Source organism: Notolepis coatsorum, assembly GCF_963971535.1.
Source record: "Notolepis coatsorum genome assembly, chromosome: 16".
Classification (NCBI taxonomy): domain Eukaryota; kingdom Metazoa; phylum Chordata; class Actinopteri; order Aulopiformes; family Paralepididae; genus Notolepis; species Notolepis coatsorum.
Genome location: NC_140180.1, coordinates 75,563,988 through 75,582,024, shown reverse-complemented (window position 1 = coordinate 75,582,024; position 18,037 = coordinate 75,563,988). Strand labels below are relative to the sequence as shown.

At 43.3% G+C, this 18,037-nt stretch overlaps 1 protein-coding gene across 1 annotated transcript; it reads right to left on the bottom strand.

Moving 5' to 3' along the window:
• Window positions 1–1,697: 1,697 nt before the first annotated feature.
• On the bottom strand, window positions 1,698–14,135 carry LOC311243119 (cytoplasmic polyadenylation element-binding protein 4-like). The gene is made up of 9 exons (XM_084332222.1): window positions 14,042–14,135; window positions 13,086–13,136; window positions 12,959–12,982; window positions 11,925–12,101; window positions 11,306–11,395; window positions 11,056–11,174; window positions 8,049–8,163; window positions 4,626–4,807; window positions 1,698–1,935 (listed from the first exon to the last, which is right to left on the bottom strand). Exons 1-9 carry the CDS (start codon window positions 14,100–14,102, stop codon window positions 1,708–1,710), a joined length of 1,047 nt encoding a protein of 348 aa, XP_084188348.1. The 5' UTR covers window positions 14,103–14,135; the 3' UTR covers window positions 1,698–1,707.
• Window positions 14,136–18,037: the final 3,902 nt, after the last annotated feature.

Below are 18,037 nucleotides of genomic sequence, written 5' to 3'. Positions count from 1 at the left end.
TATTCTTATAGTACTACAACTAGAAGCTGAATAACAGAATATATTTTCAAGACTATCAAAATCAGTTTAGAAAGGTCTTCTCATGCCTTAAGATCCTGTTAATTATGTTTATTAGGACAGAAGAGAATCTGTAATACCACTGGCTAATGCCAACGTTAGCCTTTTTAATCTTTTTTTCTTTCCTTTTTTTTTTATCTACAGAATCACACCGATGCACCAGACGATTTTAAGATTTACCAGCACTTAAATATATAAAAGCTAAATTGAAAATTATATTAATATCATTCATTTTCTTTTTTAAATTAAGTTTACCATAAATGCAGATCTCTTAGTAACAAAGGTACAAAATTATTTTTCACCAAGTGAAAAAAATGAGGTATTGCAAAAGGAGTTCTCCCATCTGTGAAAAATGTGCCTAAAATGACTATTGAAAAAAATATTTAGAAAAGTAGTGCATAATAAATGTATATATGTTCATGACAAAATAATCAGCTATAAAACACTGTACAAAAATCAGCAGGCCATGTATAAAATAATATCTTCATCTCTGTGACAGCAAATTCTTCAAAGAGTGTCCAGCTACTACCATCCAACCACACAACACCTGTGAGAGAAGCTCCGTCGAGAGTGCAGTGGTACACGCCATGAGACACAGCTCAGGGGAGACTGGACTGTGCGTTCCCATTAGTTTGTACTACATTAGCATGTTAGCTTCCAGTGCTAATATCCCTGACAATATAAAGTGAGCAAAAATACTACTGCCAATACCTGAGGCCTGAGGGCCATGTCTTTAAATCAGCCGAAACCCACGATCTGAAACTCAAAATCAGCTGAAACCCACAATCTGAAACTCAACGCCTCGTAAGCCTTCCTTCCTCCTCCGCGTGTGACGAGAAGGACACACCGATCCGTCCTGACATCCCTCAGATCAACATCTGCTTTTTGATCACTTGTTTTAGGCCAATCTTTGGTTTGCCCTTACTGGTTTACAAAGTGTCAATTGTTTTTTTTGTATGTATTTTTTTTAAACCAAGACCTTAAAAACACATGCCAGCAATCTAAAAACGCATGCCAGACCGAGGGGAGATTTTGTTTAGTGACGTAGCCCGATGCTTATATTCTGAACCACTTGAATCATTGAATCGTCCGACCATCTGCACTGCTGTTCCTGCTCTGTTCAACCCAACCAGTTGCACTCGACCTTTGGTTAGCGATACAGTTGTTCTTTAATTCTGCATGCGAGAAAGTAACAAAACGCACCCTTCTTAAAACGCAACCTCTGTACTTGTAGTCATTATACCAATTTCAGGCGCGACAAAACCTCGAAAAATTTTCTATGGTACTCTTGACAACAAAATGTAAGCAGCTTCGCCAGCTAAATGCGAGAAAAGAAAAAAGGTACAGTCAAGTCAGAAAACATCTAATTCCAAATCTAATGCATCCATATACTCATGCACACTTTTAACTTAAAATTCAAAAACATAAATGGGATTTCATTTTTTTCTTTCTTCTTAGCATTTAACTTCTTTTAGAAGGCCCAATTAAAAAAAATATTTAAATTAAGCTTTTAAGGATTTGTTTTACTTAAAAAAGGAACCAGAAAAAGAAAAGTGCATTTATTTTCTATATCGTAGCCCGCAAGCCCCCCCTCCCAACCCCCACCCGACTACCCCTTCTTCCCTCCTCTCCATCCCCCTCTCTCTCTCCTCAGTTCCAGCGGAAGGAGATGTGTCGTGGCCGGTCCCCTCCCTCTTTCACCAGGGGCTTGTGGAACTCTCGTCCGGCACGGGAGTGGATGGCCGCCCAGCAGTACTCACAGTAGTACTGGAGACACGTCACGTTGGCGCAGAAGAAAGGAGCAAACTTGCCACCACAGCGCGTGCCCTGGCACTCGTCACACAGCTGGTCGTCCAGGACATATGGCTTCACTTCCACCTGGGGTAGAAGAGAAGAGAAGGTAAGGAGGTGTAGAGGGAGAAGGTAAGGAGGTGTAGAGGGAGAGAAGGTAAGGAGGTGTAGAGGGAGAAGGTAAGGAGGTGTAGAGGGAGGAGAGACGGTAAGGAGGTGTAGAGGGAGGAGAGAAGGTAAGGAGGTGTAGAGGGAGGAGAGAAGGTAAGGAGGTGTAGAGGGAGGAGAAGGTAAGGAGGTGTAGAGGGAGGAGAGAAGGTAAGGAGGTGTAGAGGGAGGAGAAGGTAAGGAGGTGTAGAGGGAGGAGAGAAGGTAAGGAGGTGTAGAGGGAGGAGAAGGTAAGGAGGTGTAGAGGGAGGAGAGAAGGTAAGGAGGTGTAGAGGGAGGAGAGAAGGTAAGGAGGTGTAGAGGGAGGAGAGAAAGTAAGGAGGTGTAGAGGGAGGAGAGAAAGTAAGGAGGTGTAGAGGGAGGAGAGAAGGTAAGGAGGTGTAGAGAGAGGAGAGAAAGTAAGGAGGTGTAGAGGGAGGAGAGAAGGTAAGGAGGTGTAGAGGGAGGAGAGAAGGTAAGGAGGTGTAGAGGGAGGAGAGAAGGTAAGGAGGTGTAGAGGGAGGAGAGAAGGTAAGGAGGTGTAGAGGGAGGAGAGAAGGTAAGGAGGTGTAGAGGGAGGAGAGAAGGTAAGGAGGTGTAGAGGGAGGAGAGAAGGTAAGGAGGTGTAGAGGGAGGAGAGAAGGTAAGGAGGTGTAGAGGGAGGAGAGAAGGTAAGGAAGTGTAGAGGGAGGAGAGAAGGTAAGGAGGTGTAGAGGGAGGAGAGAAGGTAAGGAGGTGTAGAGGGAGGAGAGAAGGTAAGGAGGTGTAGAGGGAGGAGAGAAGGTAAGGAGGTGTAGAGGGAGGAGAGAAGGTAAGGAGGTGTAGAGGGAGGAGAGAAAGTAAGGAGGTGTAGAGGGAGGAGAGAAAGTAAGGAGGTGTAGAGGGAGGAGAGAAGGTAAGGAGGTGTAGAGAGAGGAGAGAAAGTAAGGAGGTGTAGAGGGAGGAGAGAAGGTAAGGAGGTGTAGAGGGAGGAGAGAAGGTAAGGAGGTGTAGAGGGAGGAGAGAAGGTAAGGAGGTGTAGAGGGAGAGAAGGTAAGGAGGTGTAGAGGGAGGAGAGAAGGTAAGGAGGTGTAGAGGGAGGAGAGAAGGTAAGGAGGTGTAGAGGGAGGAGAGAAGGTAAGGAGGTGTAGAGGGAGGAGAGAAGGTAAGGAGGTGTAGAGGGAGGAGAGAAGGTAAGGAGGTGTAGAGGGAGGAGAGAAGGTAAGGAAGTGTAGAGGGAGGAGAGAAGGTAAGGAGGTGTAGAGGGAGGAGAGAAGGTAAGGAGGTGTAGAGGGAGGAGAGAAGGTAAGGAGGTGTAGAGGGAGGAGAGAAGGTAAGGAGGTGTAGAGGGAGGAGAGAAGGTAAGGAGGTGTAGAGGGAGGAGAGAAGGTAAGGAGGTGTAGAGGGAGGAGAGAAGGTAAGGAGGTGTAGAGGGAGGAGAGAAGGTAAGGAGGTGTAGAGGGAGGAGAGAAGGTAAGGAGGTGTAGATGGAGGAGAGAAGGTAAGGAGGTATAGAGGGAGGAGAGAAGGTAAGGAGGTGTAGAGGGAGGAGAAGTTGGAAGAAAAAGAGGAGGAAGAAGAAAGGGACACGTCGGAACACAGAAAAGACCCGGTCAGAAATCAACCAGCTAAACACAGACGCTTACGGATCTAAATTATCGAAAAACAAAACGACAACAAACTAATATTGACAGACGTCTTGCGAACGCCTGACATTACGTCCCGTCACGGTCAGAAGCCAACGCGGTCTCAACAGAAAATGTAAATAAAGGACTAATCGACCACAGGGGAAAAAAAGGTACATAATGTACATTATGTTAACACTTTGAGTGCCAGCTTACGGGGGCGCACAGTTTAGCGCTTGAGTGCCAACGCTCTATTCAATGAGAGGGCGAGCACATTTGCGAACGCATAAACTATATCTTAAATTATGGCTATGTGTCTAATACGCCCGTCGCTTATCAATGACTTGCTTGCAGTCAACATTGTCGAAACGGATTGTTTTTTTCATCGGTACATTTTCGTTTTATACCATTTTGAAAAACCCTCGTTTTTGGAAACTTCCAGAAAAAAGTTATTCTGCAGGAATCGCCCTTTGCTGGAATACACAAAACATTTTGTCATTTTTCGGCCTATTTATGAATCGCTTTCAAATAAACGCTAGATTGTCGATAGTATACGTGTACTTATGCACGCTAGAGAAGCGGGTTGAAAAATCGATTCTTATTTCCTGATCAGCACACACACACACATATGGGACACGTTGATATATCTGTGAAAAAAGCTCTGATTAGCCCAAGACTGGTAAAATAGATTCCTTACCTCAGATCAGATGTTCTCCAAAAAGATTATTCCAATTCCTGATCGCCATTCCAAATATCGATCGCGTTTATTGATCCAAAGATGGGTGCTTGAAACACATATTCCATGCTGTGTAATTTAAGATATAGTTTATGCGTTCACAAATGTGAGAGTTCTGTCATTGAATAGAGCGTCGGCACTCAACGGGGTATACAGGACTGGCACGGCTGGCATGGAAAGTGTTAAGTGTGGGGTCCCCAAAGAAAATCCTAAAGTTTCCTCTTTTGAGGATAAGAAATATCCGACCCGCCGAGACGGAACGTGCTGCCATGGAGACCGTGTCGACTCACCCGCTTGTCAATCTCCCCGTGCTGCAGCTGAACAAACCGAGCGCTGATGGCCGCGATGTAGCTCTGCTGATTGGAGAAGGCCACTCGCCCTGCCCCTTTCGGATACTTCAGCTCGGGATCAGTGTCTATCCCGGCGTAGCACACGCCTCCGTACAGACGGTCCATGATCATCGCGAGTTCCACTGGAACGACAGGCATTACACAAACATGAACATCAAAAGAGTCAAAGGGGTTTCTACTTTTTAAGACCCTTTTAACACATTGGTTGCCAAAAACATTGTACAGCGTTATTGCCCGCCATGCGTTGAACGCCAACAACGCTGTACAGCGTGTTTGGGATCAATATTTCATTTTTTCGCCATGGCATTCATAATTCATCCAGCCAACCTCCGGTGCTGCAGAGGGACCCTGAATGAGACTGCAACGCCTCAATACCGCCGCCTGATGGATGGTCGGGCGAGTTACTCTCAAAACCGGAAGTTGTGATCGGTGCGTCGAGGAAATTCCTCCGGCAGTAATATCTTGCTACGGGACTACAGACAAACCCAGCCGTGCATATGGATCGCTGCCATGATGCAATAATCAATATGATTTCGGCGTTTATTGCGCCATACAAACCGGAAATGGATGTAGGAGATCGGCGTCAAATAATTGGGATCTTTCTCCTCCAGTCTCATCGGCGAACGGTAAGAGGACAGTAACGTTATTTTCAGCCCGATTGTTTATTCATTTCACTGCTGTGACGACCCCCACTCTACCTGCAAATGGGGAGTCTTCCGACTCAAAGAGCATGGTGGAGTGGGTAGGTCGTTAACCCAATTACCCTCACCTGTGCAGTGCAGAGAGCTGCCTGCACACACAGTTATATGTTTCCCTTGTCTAACCCTTCTGTCTGCTTCTCCCATCTGCTTTCCCACTTCAGACACCACAGGTTGTATCAGCCACCAAGTGAACCATCTTGGGATCCTTATCCACTGCACTTATCATACTGCAAACCATCTGATCAACGTATCAAGCCATAGTAAATAAAGCCGTTACTGACTATCAAGGAATTCTAAATGACGCCCCCCCCCCCCCCCTTTCCTTCACGCATGATGAAGCATAATATATACCGATCATATACATTTGAATTTTTTTATATAGCGTGTATAGTAGGGGTGGCCAACCCGCGGCTCTTTGCCCGTCAATGTGCGGCTCTTCCATCCATAAAAAATAAAAATGATATATATATTTTTTTTTATCCTTTTTTTTATGTCACTCATTCCATAAGGACATAGAATAAACATTTACAAATTTTTTTAAATGGTCCATTGGCATGTTCTTGGGATCTGAATCTAGGGACATAATAGATCAGTGTCAGAAATAGTGTGTCTGTTACTAGGCTTGAGTAAATTGTAATGAACCAAAAGGAGAATATCAATTCTATTAATTTTTTTTTTATCTTTCACTGTGAATAACACCATGCTAAAATTGACCAGACCTGAAAAATCTAAGCAAATGAATAAAGGGAAGATTATTAAACAGAAGGTTTTGTAGATACAGTACTGAATTCTGCCATCTTTTTTATAATGTAAATTTCTCCACCATTTTTCATCGTATTGCAACACCGTTTTTTGCAAGACGTTCACAGAAAGGTATAGTTTTATGGCAATAACGTTCAGGTTTGTGGGAGATAATACCAAAAAATAAGAGAAATAAAAAAGTAAATCCAGAAGTCAGATGATTGACAGGGGCTGGTGTGAGCTGGGTAGGGTCGTTTTTTTTTCGAAATTCAAAAGCGCTGAGTCTCTTCCTTCAAAAGACTTCACTCACTTTTGGCTGTGCCACTTCCTCCTGTCAATATGCGCCGGTTTCCGACTCAATGCCCTGATATTTCTATAATCTTATATTTCACTAATAACAGTTAAAATAATTGGTAAACAAACGTAATGCTGAAAATATACACTTTTACTGTATATCTCTGGCTTAAGAGGTTAACCCTGTGAGGCCCAAATTAAAAAGACATTAGCAACTTCAGAGGCCAGAGGGTGGGACATATAAACACATTTACTATCAAATAGCATTGTGAGGCTGAACAACAGGACCAATTGACTATAGACCTACATGTGCTTAACATTTTTTAAATAAACACTTTTTTTTTATTTTATTTCTCTTTCTCCAATTTTCTGTTTTTCTCCCCGTCCCAATTTAGTCGCCGTGCCAATTCCCCCCCTCCCCTACCTGGCTGCTGCATGCATGTTCTCCTACGAGTCGGTACAAGGGCGTCCCGAAGCCGACCGCGTGCTTCCTCCGATACGTGTGGCGACTGCCAGTGACGTCTTTTCACTTGGCAGCGAGGACTCTCATTGGAGTGTAACACGTGGGAGGGCACGCTATCTCCACCAAGTCCTGCCCCCGCTGAGCAAGCGCCGAGACCTGACCTGTAGGCGTCGCTGTCCACAACGCCAGATTCCCACCCACCAGCTTCCCACCCCCTAATACTGCCAATTGTATTAGTATGAACGACCAGCCAAGCTGGTAGCAACGCCGAGAGCTGGGCTCGAACCCAGCATCTCCTGCGTTGGTGACGAGCGCAATCTCCGCTATGCCACCTGACCACTCTATAATTTTTTTTTTTAAATGGCTAAAAGTGATTTTGTAATTTTGCAACAGTGGGTCTCACAGGGTACTTTTAACCCTGTGAGGCCCAAATAAAAAAGACATTAGCAACTTCAGAGGCCAGAGGGTGAGACCTATAAACGCATGAAGGGTGCCGTGACTGACAAAAAAGGTTGAGAAACGCTGGTATATGGTGTGGCTCTTTGTGGTACCACAGTAATTTTTGTGGCTCTTAAGTCTCTGACTGGTTGGCCACCCCTGGTGTATAGGAAAGAAACGCCAATCGATAATCTATATTATGCTTCAGGGCCTATAACTACTGTTTTTGTAATTACAGCAGAAAAGATTAAAAACACTTATATTCTCGACGCTAGTAACACAACAATGTATGAATGAAAAAATATAACGTTCCCACATCCTGAACGATAGATAATCGATGTTGAATGGGCCATAGTAATGTCAATATAGCAATACAATTTAAAAAGTTATAGCCCTGCAAAGAAGGTAAACATCTCCATAGGCCAATTTACTTAACTAGCAAAAAAAACGTTTTTTAATTCTCGCATGTTACATACAAGCTCTCGCCAGACGCACCAAGCTCCCAGAATACAAAAACATTTGAATATATTTAATATAATCTCCCGACAGCCGGGCTGCCCCTCCAAAAAATGTATACCTGTGCAAATTACATTTTAGACTTTTTAAAGCCTTTTAGTTGTAAGGCCTTAAATTGAGAATGGAATACTTCTTAATGCCTTTAATTTAAGACTTTTTAATACTGCACAGATAGCAGTATCCCCCCCCCCCCCCCCCCCCCAGAGGTACCTGCACGCAGGGGACGTGGAACACCCCCGACAAAGATAGTCTTCCTGGGGTCCAGAGGCTGAGAGCCGTCCATCACAAAATCACTGTCATTCAGGTTCCAGGGCCGGATCTGAACCTATAGGCAAGACAAATCAAAAACAAACAAAAGTCATTCATTCACTCTGCCTTCGATTTCCTCTCAGTGTTACAGTACTGCAAAAATGAAAGTGAGTGTGCTATGGATTTAGATATTGTTCTCACGACATAGCCTGCAGGCCCTGGCGGGGGAGCATTAGCAGGAAGCTCCTGGAATGGAGGAGAACCAGGTGTGCTAGCTAGGAAGATGTCAACACTCTATTTATACCTGGGAGCAGCCCAGTGAAGAGGACAGATATAAAACACCCACCTTGGTTGCAGAATCAGAATAGATGGAACTGGCATTTCCCCATATAAAAATCTATATTCTAAAAAGGCACTAGCCAAGATTCAAGATGGCCGTTGCAGAACGTACGTCAAGGAAAGCTGCCGTGTCATCATGGGAGATCATTTGGCTGAATAGTCGTGCTGTGTTGAACATTACAATGGAGTTTGTAAATGTACATCGTCATGACGAACAGTACCATTTTCGCAACTCCATGGCAGCCATCTTAGATAAACTGAATACATTCTAACCAGAGACTCTATATAATAAGGAGAGAGAACACTGCGGAAGAACACTACAGATGGCGGCAACAACAAAACGACTTGCTACAAAACAAACGTAGTCAGACAAAATCCATTAAATGTCACATAACAATAATATTTACTGCATTTTGAGGTGAAATGTGAGTTTTTTTTTTAAATATGTTTTAGATTCATCACAATCTCTGCCAATAGGCTGGGAATTGCACGGCGAGTGGTTGCCATGGTAACCAAGGACCGCCGAGTGGACCACCAAGGACCACCGGATGGCGCATGTATAAAAGGTTTTGTATCACAAACCGGTCCTTTTTGACCAAATTAACCATTCTGTGTCGTCACTCGTCAGCAATTTACTAGTGACTTCAAATACGAGAGAAAATAAATTATGTTTATGACATATTCTTAGATACGGATAACTCCTCATTCAAAGAGGTTATCAAGATGGCGGCAGAGTGAACCGATTTGACAGATTGATTGATTGAAAACTTTATTAACAGATTGCAGAATGGGTACAGTACAGTACAGCTCAATACATACAATTGTTAAGGGGATGCAGACCAGAGAAAGACTTTCGTCTTGTTTACATCAGGGTCCCCCATTTTCAATTCATCGTAACATATATGACATACATGACATACAGATAGACAGACTCTTATGACCATGCAGAAATAGTTTTCCTTTCCATCGATTCTTGACGGGTCAGATATGTATGAGGCAGTCGACAGCCATTACGCGGTATGCAGTACACTGCCACAAGGAACGATGCACTTTATACTAGGGACGCACTCGATTACTCCCAATACTCGCCATTTCAACTCAAGTTACCACCAAATACATCCACCAAAAGTGCTCATTTGTGCCACTGAAACAGAAATCTCTCTGAAATCCTGTGAGGTGTGAGTTGTTGCAAGAAGGCAACACTGGAAGCTATGGAACATGAGAGCCTATGGTACCGCAAAAAGTTTGTTGCGTTGGAATACAGCTAGCTTAAAGTTATTAGTAAAAAGATAACAGTGGTTTGCGTTTGTGCATTTCCAAATTGTGCCCAACAAAATGTCGCCCACTTTGCATAGCGTTCATAGACTAATATTGAAAGAAATATGCCATTCCATGAGTGGAGAGACCTGCAGCAGACAATAGTGGAGGTATGCATCAAGCATCGGGTATATTGCTGTGCATTATTATGTCGGCAGAGCGAGACAAAATCTAGTGTGTGCGAGACTCCACGCAATATTACGTAGTTATTGCTGCTGCCATGTGCTTTAAGATGTGCTCCAAAAATAGATTTCCCTAAACAATTACTTAAACACTACTCAAGTAATTAATAGAGTACTCGATCTGGGAAAATGTGTGCCCATCCCTACCCCCCCTGGACAGCTCAGTCAAGGCCTTCAAATACGCCGACGACACCACCATCCTGGGCCTCATCTCCAACAACGACGAGTCCATTTACCGGCAGGAGGTGGACAGTGAGGTGGTGCGCATCCAACAACCTCCTGCTCAACACCTCCAAAACCATGGAAATTGCCATAGACTTCAGGACTTCAAAAAAAACACCCATACTCCCAATAACCATCTCAGACCAACCCATAACCCTAACTGAATCATTCAAGTTCCTCGGCACCCACATCAGCAATAAACTCAAATGGGACATTAACACCACTGCCATCATAAAAAAGGCCCAGCATCGCCTGTACTTCCTCAGGCAACTGAGGAAGTACAGAGTCCAACAACACCTGCTGGTCCAATTCTACACTGCCATAATTCAAAGCATCCTCACCTCATCCATCACAGTCTGGTACGGTTCCACTGACAAACACACCAAACACAAACTCCAACGCATCATCAAGACAGCCTCCAAAATAATTGGCTGTCCCCTCCCCTCTCTGGACTCCATCTACACCTCACGCACAGTCACCCGCTCTGTTAAAATAGTCAATGACTCCTCTCACCCAGCACACCACTTATTCCAGCACATGCCCTCAGGTCGCTACAGGTCCATCCTAACCAGACACACACGCTTCACAAACAGTTTTTTCCCCACAGCAGTCCGAACACTGAACACCCTGGCCCGCCCCCCTTTGCACAGACGGGCAAGCATCTGTCACTGACTGACACTGTTACCGTGACTGTCCTATATGTATTTATGTATATATGTATTTATTGTGGGATTGGGAGGTGGGAGGGGGGCATTTTTGACGTTTTTGATGTTTGATGTCTGTTTCATGTTTGATGTAACCAGTGCTTAACATCTGTACCGAAAACAATTACCACCAACCATTGTTGTGTGGCATTAAAGTATCTTGTATGTATCTTGTATCTACACAGGACAGAATAATACACTCACTGGCTTGTCCTTGATAGTGGGGCTGGACACGCATAAGTAGAGCTTGCCGTCCTCCTCAATGCAGGCGTCAATCAAAGCCTGCACAGAGCTCTCGTCTTGGAACAGTAAAAAGGCATATCCTGGACAGCAGGTAGAAGGACACGATGAGACGGGAGACAAAAAGAACCATCATCCAATATTCATATTCAAAATGTTATCTGAATCAATTTGCCGGCGGCGCAGGGCAGGACGCTTCACTAGTACAACTCACCTTTGGGTGGAAAGTAGGACTTGCTCTCCGCCTTGTGTGGCCAGTCCACAAACAGGTGACCGAATCGACGGAAACTGGCGGTGATTTCATCTGAGAGAGAGAGGGAGAGAAGACCGGATGGGGCAGACGTCAAGCTTTCTGATCACATGATAACATTGTAACTGACATAGTAAAAACTGTCGAAATGAAATGGGATCACACTGTGTGGATTGTTCCAAGTACTATGTTGTGTAGTGTACAATTGAACCATAATCACACGGCGGGACATTTTGCTCTTATGTCATGCTCAGGATGGGATTCCTTTCCACGCAAGGTGGAAAGGAGCGCAAGGTAAGAGCAAAATGGACGCCGCGTGAATATGGTCAGTGGAAAACAGCACCCCTCTCCTGTTGTGTACATTACTGCACCAGTTACAAAATGGATGAAATATGTTACTGTGCAATCACAATGCAGTAATTAAATAAGCTGTAAATAAGACAATATTCCAAATGTATGATAAGATTATAAGCATGACTATTTCCATACAGAATTCGCATTACAGAGTAGATTCAATGAGGCTATCCGTATCAGTATTATAGATTAATGAAACCATCTTCTGCTAGGCCAGCATGGTCTCTACCTTCATCTATGTCCGGGGGCAGTCCTCCGACAAACACTTTGCGCGAGTATCGCTCCACTCGCTCCCCGTTGAGGTGGGGGAAACAGTGGGCGGAGCCAAGGCCGGCGAGCCCCTGGTCACCTGACTCCTCCTCTCCGAACGAACGCTCATCCTCCATGGGGAAGAGAGAGGAGTGGCCTGGGGGTGGGGGAATAATGAACGGACCTGCATTGCACATGATGGCTCACTACTTCTAACATTTAGCCTGGGGATGAATGCTTCTGTGTTAATGTAGTAAACTAGTTCTGAACCGTCAAATAATAACGGAGAATAATGAAGTATCAAGTTACAGCTGTATATGTAAACACTACACAGCAAGGCAAATTAACATAAGAGTGAAATGAACTTAGGCGACGGTATGTCTTGATTAGAACATAAGATTCTTTATTGTTCACTCAGTCACGTTCTAAATCAAATGTAAGCGCCCAGAGGAAGCAGTCTTACTCTCCATTGAAGTTTGGACAAGTTGGACCATTGTTGAGTGTTTGACAAATAAGTGTCCCAGATTTTGTTTGATAGGTAATATAGAATGCTTCAGAGTAAGTAATAATAATAATAATAATTAAAGTAGTAAAATCACATGACATACCGTCGCCCTGGAGGGATCTTAAGTTCATCTCACTCTATGTTCATTCACCCAGCTGTAATATGAAGTTAGTGTAGTGTAGCGTCACATAAATACCCGGGGAGCGGCAAGAAATCACTCAACTAAACAGTAGCAACAATTACATGTTCCTGACACAATCAAAATTAAATTAAAATTATGATCACAACTAGCTTTCGACTAGCTGACTGACCCTGGCAAAGCATTACAAGCCTCAGCAGAAAGAAAAGGCTTGGACAAAGTCAAATATCAAGATGGAATAAGAAGTGACACACCACACTGAGGAAACACGCACAGCCAAACCAGAGAGTCGGTCATGTTAAAAGTGCCATAAGCGCTTCTGCCATTAGCATTACATAGAACAAGACAAGCACATTCACGCGAGCTTTACCTCGTCGTCTGCCATAACTCCTGGCTGCATGTAAAGACAACACAGAATACCGTTGACACCAGGTTCTTAGGGCACGTGACTATGTCATGATAAATCAAAAGATTTGCATGTGTGCTACTTTACATACCGTTCATAGGCAGAGGCCCGTCTCCACCCTGGTGAGAGAAGCCATAGCGACCTGGGTGAGGAGAGACGAGACAACATGGGACATTTAGCGAAGGAGGAAGACCCGTGAACGTCTTCTCACACCGTCCCGCTTTCAACTTCAAGTTCCTAACTCTGGATTCTTTCCCCCCCACTGAAACTGGCACTAGTCTACGAACTATAACTACTGTGTTGGAATGGACTGGGTGTGCTTTGGTCTGTTCTGTGCCTGTAGGATAATGGACAAGGAATACATTAGGTTGAAGCGTGGGAAATCGGCAAATCCATTAGTGCCCGAATTGTATTCCTGCTGCAGCCGTTCCGACATGCAGCCTTGAGGGTAGTCTAAACTGATATACGAGACCAAGATTTCCTACTTTTTCATTGACAATTTATATATATATATATATATATATATGTGTGTGAATCTATTCACATGGATGGGTTTTTGATTCTTGAGTAAAGAGGTCATTTTAAATAATGGAAAAACACCTTAAAAAGACATTGGGGAGACATTGCAGAACCAAACGGTACATGCATCGACTGGCCCAAATTAGAATAGTGAAAAGATCCCAAAGAGAGAGAGAGATCAGCGGAGATCAACGTGTCAGCACAGAAAAAACAATGCATGAGTGTGTGTGTGTGTGTGTGTGTGTACAGTAACACCACAGGTTCAGGCAGAGAAGAGATATATACAGTACAGTGCCCACCCCCCCCCTCAGTATGAGCCATCCCAAAAACAGCTTCCTCTCTGCATTAGTGTAAAGGGCAGATTCAGCAGGACACACTAGATGGTCTGGTGTGTCACCAGTAGTCGCTGAGGACAGTGCAGTCTCCACAAAACACTCCCTTGCGCACAAAACAAAAGCTCACATTTATCTACAACACATTGTGTGGCAAACATCCCCTCCATTATTTCTAGTCAGCGTGGGAACCAACCTTTCAAGGAATCCTGCTCAGCCCTCATAATGTCAATCAGGGAGTTCTCCAGAGAATGCATACTGAAACCATCAAAGGAGCGTGTTCTCTCCTGCTGGAAAACAAAAAGAGACGTGACAATTAGCCTTTGGTGTTCCCGCTAAGTACGTCCCCGTCTACCGAAGCTCCAGACTTCTAGGACCCCGAAATAGTTTTCTGTGATGCTAATGGCTGATAAAAAAAAACCTGCTGTCATTTCCCCAAACAAGGACACCTCTGTAGAGACAAAAGAGAAAGTGTCGACATGTGATGAGACCACACTGCTACACCAGATGATGTAGCGAGGACATGAGGGACGACATGTGATGAGACCACACTGCTACACCAGATGATGTAGCGAGGACATGAGGGACGACATGTGATGAGACCACACTGCTACACCAGATGATGTAGCGAGGACATGAGGGACGACATGTGATGAGACGACACCAGATGATGTAGAGGCGCCTCATGGAAGCACACGCACTTAGTAAGACATCTCTAAAGCGAGGACATGAGGGATGACATGTGATGAGACCACACTGCTACACCAGATGCCAGCACACGCACTTAGTTTCTATACATGTGTCCCCTTGTCAGATGATCTACTTACTGCATACCGTTTTTGCTCAAAGGCCACTTTGTTGGAATGTGTCACAAATCGTAATGTTTCACAGGGTAAACTTAGTTCAGAATTAACACGGGGGGATATACAAGGGCTTGCTTGCTTAAAATTTGTGGCAAGTGGCTTTGTTACTTAAGCCCGAGGGGTCCAGACCCACAATGACATCACACCATAAATCTACAGAATGTATGAATGAATTAATGTTGCGTTTCTTTCCCCAAATGAAGCAGAGCGTAAAGACCAAAACAGCAGTCGGAAGTGTATATTTTCAGCACTGTTTGTTTACCAATGGTTAAGTGTTAGTGAAATGAGTTATAGAAATCTAGTTGGAAAAAGGCGAACATTGAAATGACGCAGCCATTTTGTTTGTAGTCCTATGAGAGGAGACCCAGGACTTTCGATGGGATTTCGAATAAAAAAGAACTACACTTCCTAGCTCATGCCAGCCCCTGTCAATCATCAGACTTCTGGATTGACTTTTTTATTAATCTTATTTTTCGGGATTACCTCCCACAAACCTGAACCTTATTGCCATAAAACAGAACACAGTTAGTTTCTCTACCCGTCTGTGAACGTCTAGCAAAAAACAGCATTGCAATCTGACGAAAAATGGCAGAGAAATATACATTATAAGAATATAACTGTACTTACAGTAGATTTCATTCACGGTTTGTGAATCACGCCTGGTAATACTAAATCCAGATTGAACTCTGCCATTGGAAAGGGGAGATTTGGCCTGGTGATCTATAGATGTGCGACTTGACCATAATAAGGTAATTTATAGGCCTGATATTCTATAATCATATTTCAAATTGCATGTGTCCGGATGGCAGAATTCAGTACCGTCTCTACAAAATCTCCTGTTTAATCATCTTGCCTTTATTCATTTTTCATGTCTGGTCATTTTTAGCATGGTGTTATTCACCGTCAAAGATGAAAAAAGAAAAGCAAAAAAAGAATTTATATTCTCCTTTGGTTCAGACAATATTTCTGACACTGGGAAGTGGGAATACATTCCCTGAGATCCACAGATGTCCCTAGATACCAAAACATGCAAATGGACCTTGTAGAAGTGGATAACTCTTCCATTTACTTAGGTATGTATTTTTAGGTAGATTTTCAGAAAATAGGGCTTAAGAGGTTAAAATTGGTTCTAAATGTCGGCATTTTTTTTTTATAAACTTCTTTCACACTTCAAACATGCAAATCTATTTTATAGTACACGGTTTTGAGTATTTGTCGACACAGTATGAATACGACAGTATTTTACTTGATATAAAACATTCAACAGCTACTTTATTCTGTCAAAAACAGTTACATTACTTAATTCTGTCAAAAACAATTACATTACTTAATTCTGTCAAAAACAATTACATTACTTAATTCTGTCAAAAACAGTTACATACAGAGGAGGAGCCTTGCTAAGCTCCAGGCCATCAGGGAAAACCCCTCCCACCCACTATACACAGACTTGGCTGACAGGAGGAGCATGTTCAGTGCTAGGCTAACACTACCCAAATGTAGCACTGAACGGCACCGGAAGTCAGTCATTCCGACAGCCATCAGACTTTACAATGCATCATCACTGTGCCTCACTGCATCACTGAGCACAGGGTGACAGTTACCATCTTCCTGGACTTTTACTTTTGAAACAACACTGCAATATTACATTTACTGTAGACTTCTGTATATTTTTACTGTGTATTTTATCCTATTCTTAGGCAATTTGTTTGTTATTCTTATTTGTGACTTTGTTCTGTCTAAATGTTTAATGCGAGCGATTAGTGTCAAATTTCCCTCGGGATAATTAAAGTATTTCTATTCTATTTTTAAGTTCTAATCGAACCTAAAGTCCAACCTCCCATTTTATTGTCTAATCTAAGTGATGCATAATCATTTAATTATCATTAAACAGCATTGTGCTAGCAGCACTACACAAGTTCTTAGAATCCATTACATGAATCGACACAAGAGCACTCATAGTTAGCCTGATATTGGGCAGATACCGGTACACCTCTGATCCCTATATACACAAGGGCGATTACTCCATTACAATTACCATTTTGAAAACAACTTCCCACGATCATGAAAACAAGATAATCGAGATAAAACGATTATTGTGCCACATGCTGTGTTGCTCTCATTTTGTCTTGTGTTGTAAATGCATCACACGCTTCCTTCACAGCGGTGCACTGTGATTTCAATATCAAAGTAATTGTGATTATGATTTTTGCCATAATGGAGCAGCCCTCTCCAATGTACAGTCATTTACCTAGTATGGTTTTGTCAATAGTTCAATGTACAATTGTGTTTGTTTGTACAGTGTCTCCTCCCCCCCCCCTCAATGTACAGTGTTACTTGTTTATACAGTGTGCCCCCCCCCCCCCCCCCCCCAACCACCTCCAATGTAAATTACCCAGTATGGTTGTCAATATCCCAATGTACCCAACCCCCCCCACCCAACCTCCTCCAACGTACAGTTTCTACGTCAAATGTATATACTCCCTTTTCTTGACTCCTTCTGTATCACAAACAGTACTGTATTTGCAAATCTGGTATGTCATAAATGTATAGATGTAGCAGTACTGACTATCTGTATGTCATGTATGTCATATATGTCTATATGAATTGAAAATGGGGGACCCTGATGGAAACAAGACAAACGTCTTTCTCAGGTCTGCATCCCCTTAACAATTGTATGTATTGAGCCGTACTGTATTGTACCCATTCTGCAATCTGTTAAATAAAGTTTTCATTCATTCATTCATTCATTCATTCATCATTCATTCATTCATTCATTCATCCCTATTCCGATTCGCGGCCACCCACGTATATATACGTGATTGGTCGCCATCCTTTGAAGGCCAACCATGTACGTTGTAAACTCGGTTTTGCTTTTATTCCAGTTTAATATCCTACTCAGGGGCTGGTTACATTGGGTGTTTTTGTTTGTTTTGTTGCTGAATGATTCCGTTTGCCGTCCTAGTTAAATAGAAATGCCGTTTTGGAAGGATAACGCGTTGCCCTACTGACAACACTGAAATTGTGTTTCCGTTTTGAATACTCGCAAAAACTCGCCGACAACGTGTCATGTAATCTGCGCGGAGCCGTTGTTGCTCAACGCCCATGCGCAGTAGATACCAACATCTGCGTGCCCTCACCAACGTCCGGTGACGACAGAGCTGTTGTCAAGTTATTGTTATAAGGACCCCAGTCCAAGCTACAACAGTCTGCATTCCCTTAACAATTGTTTGTATTGAGCCGTATTGTATTGTACCCATTCTGCAATCTGTTAAATAAAGTTTACATCCATTCATTCTGCTAGCATTAACGATTGCATGAGCAGCTGGCTA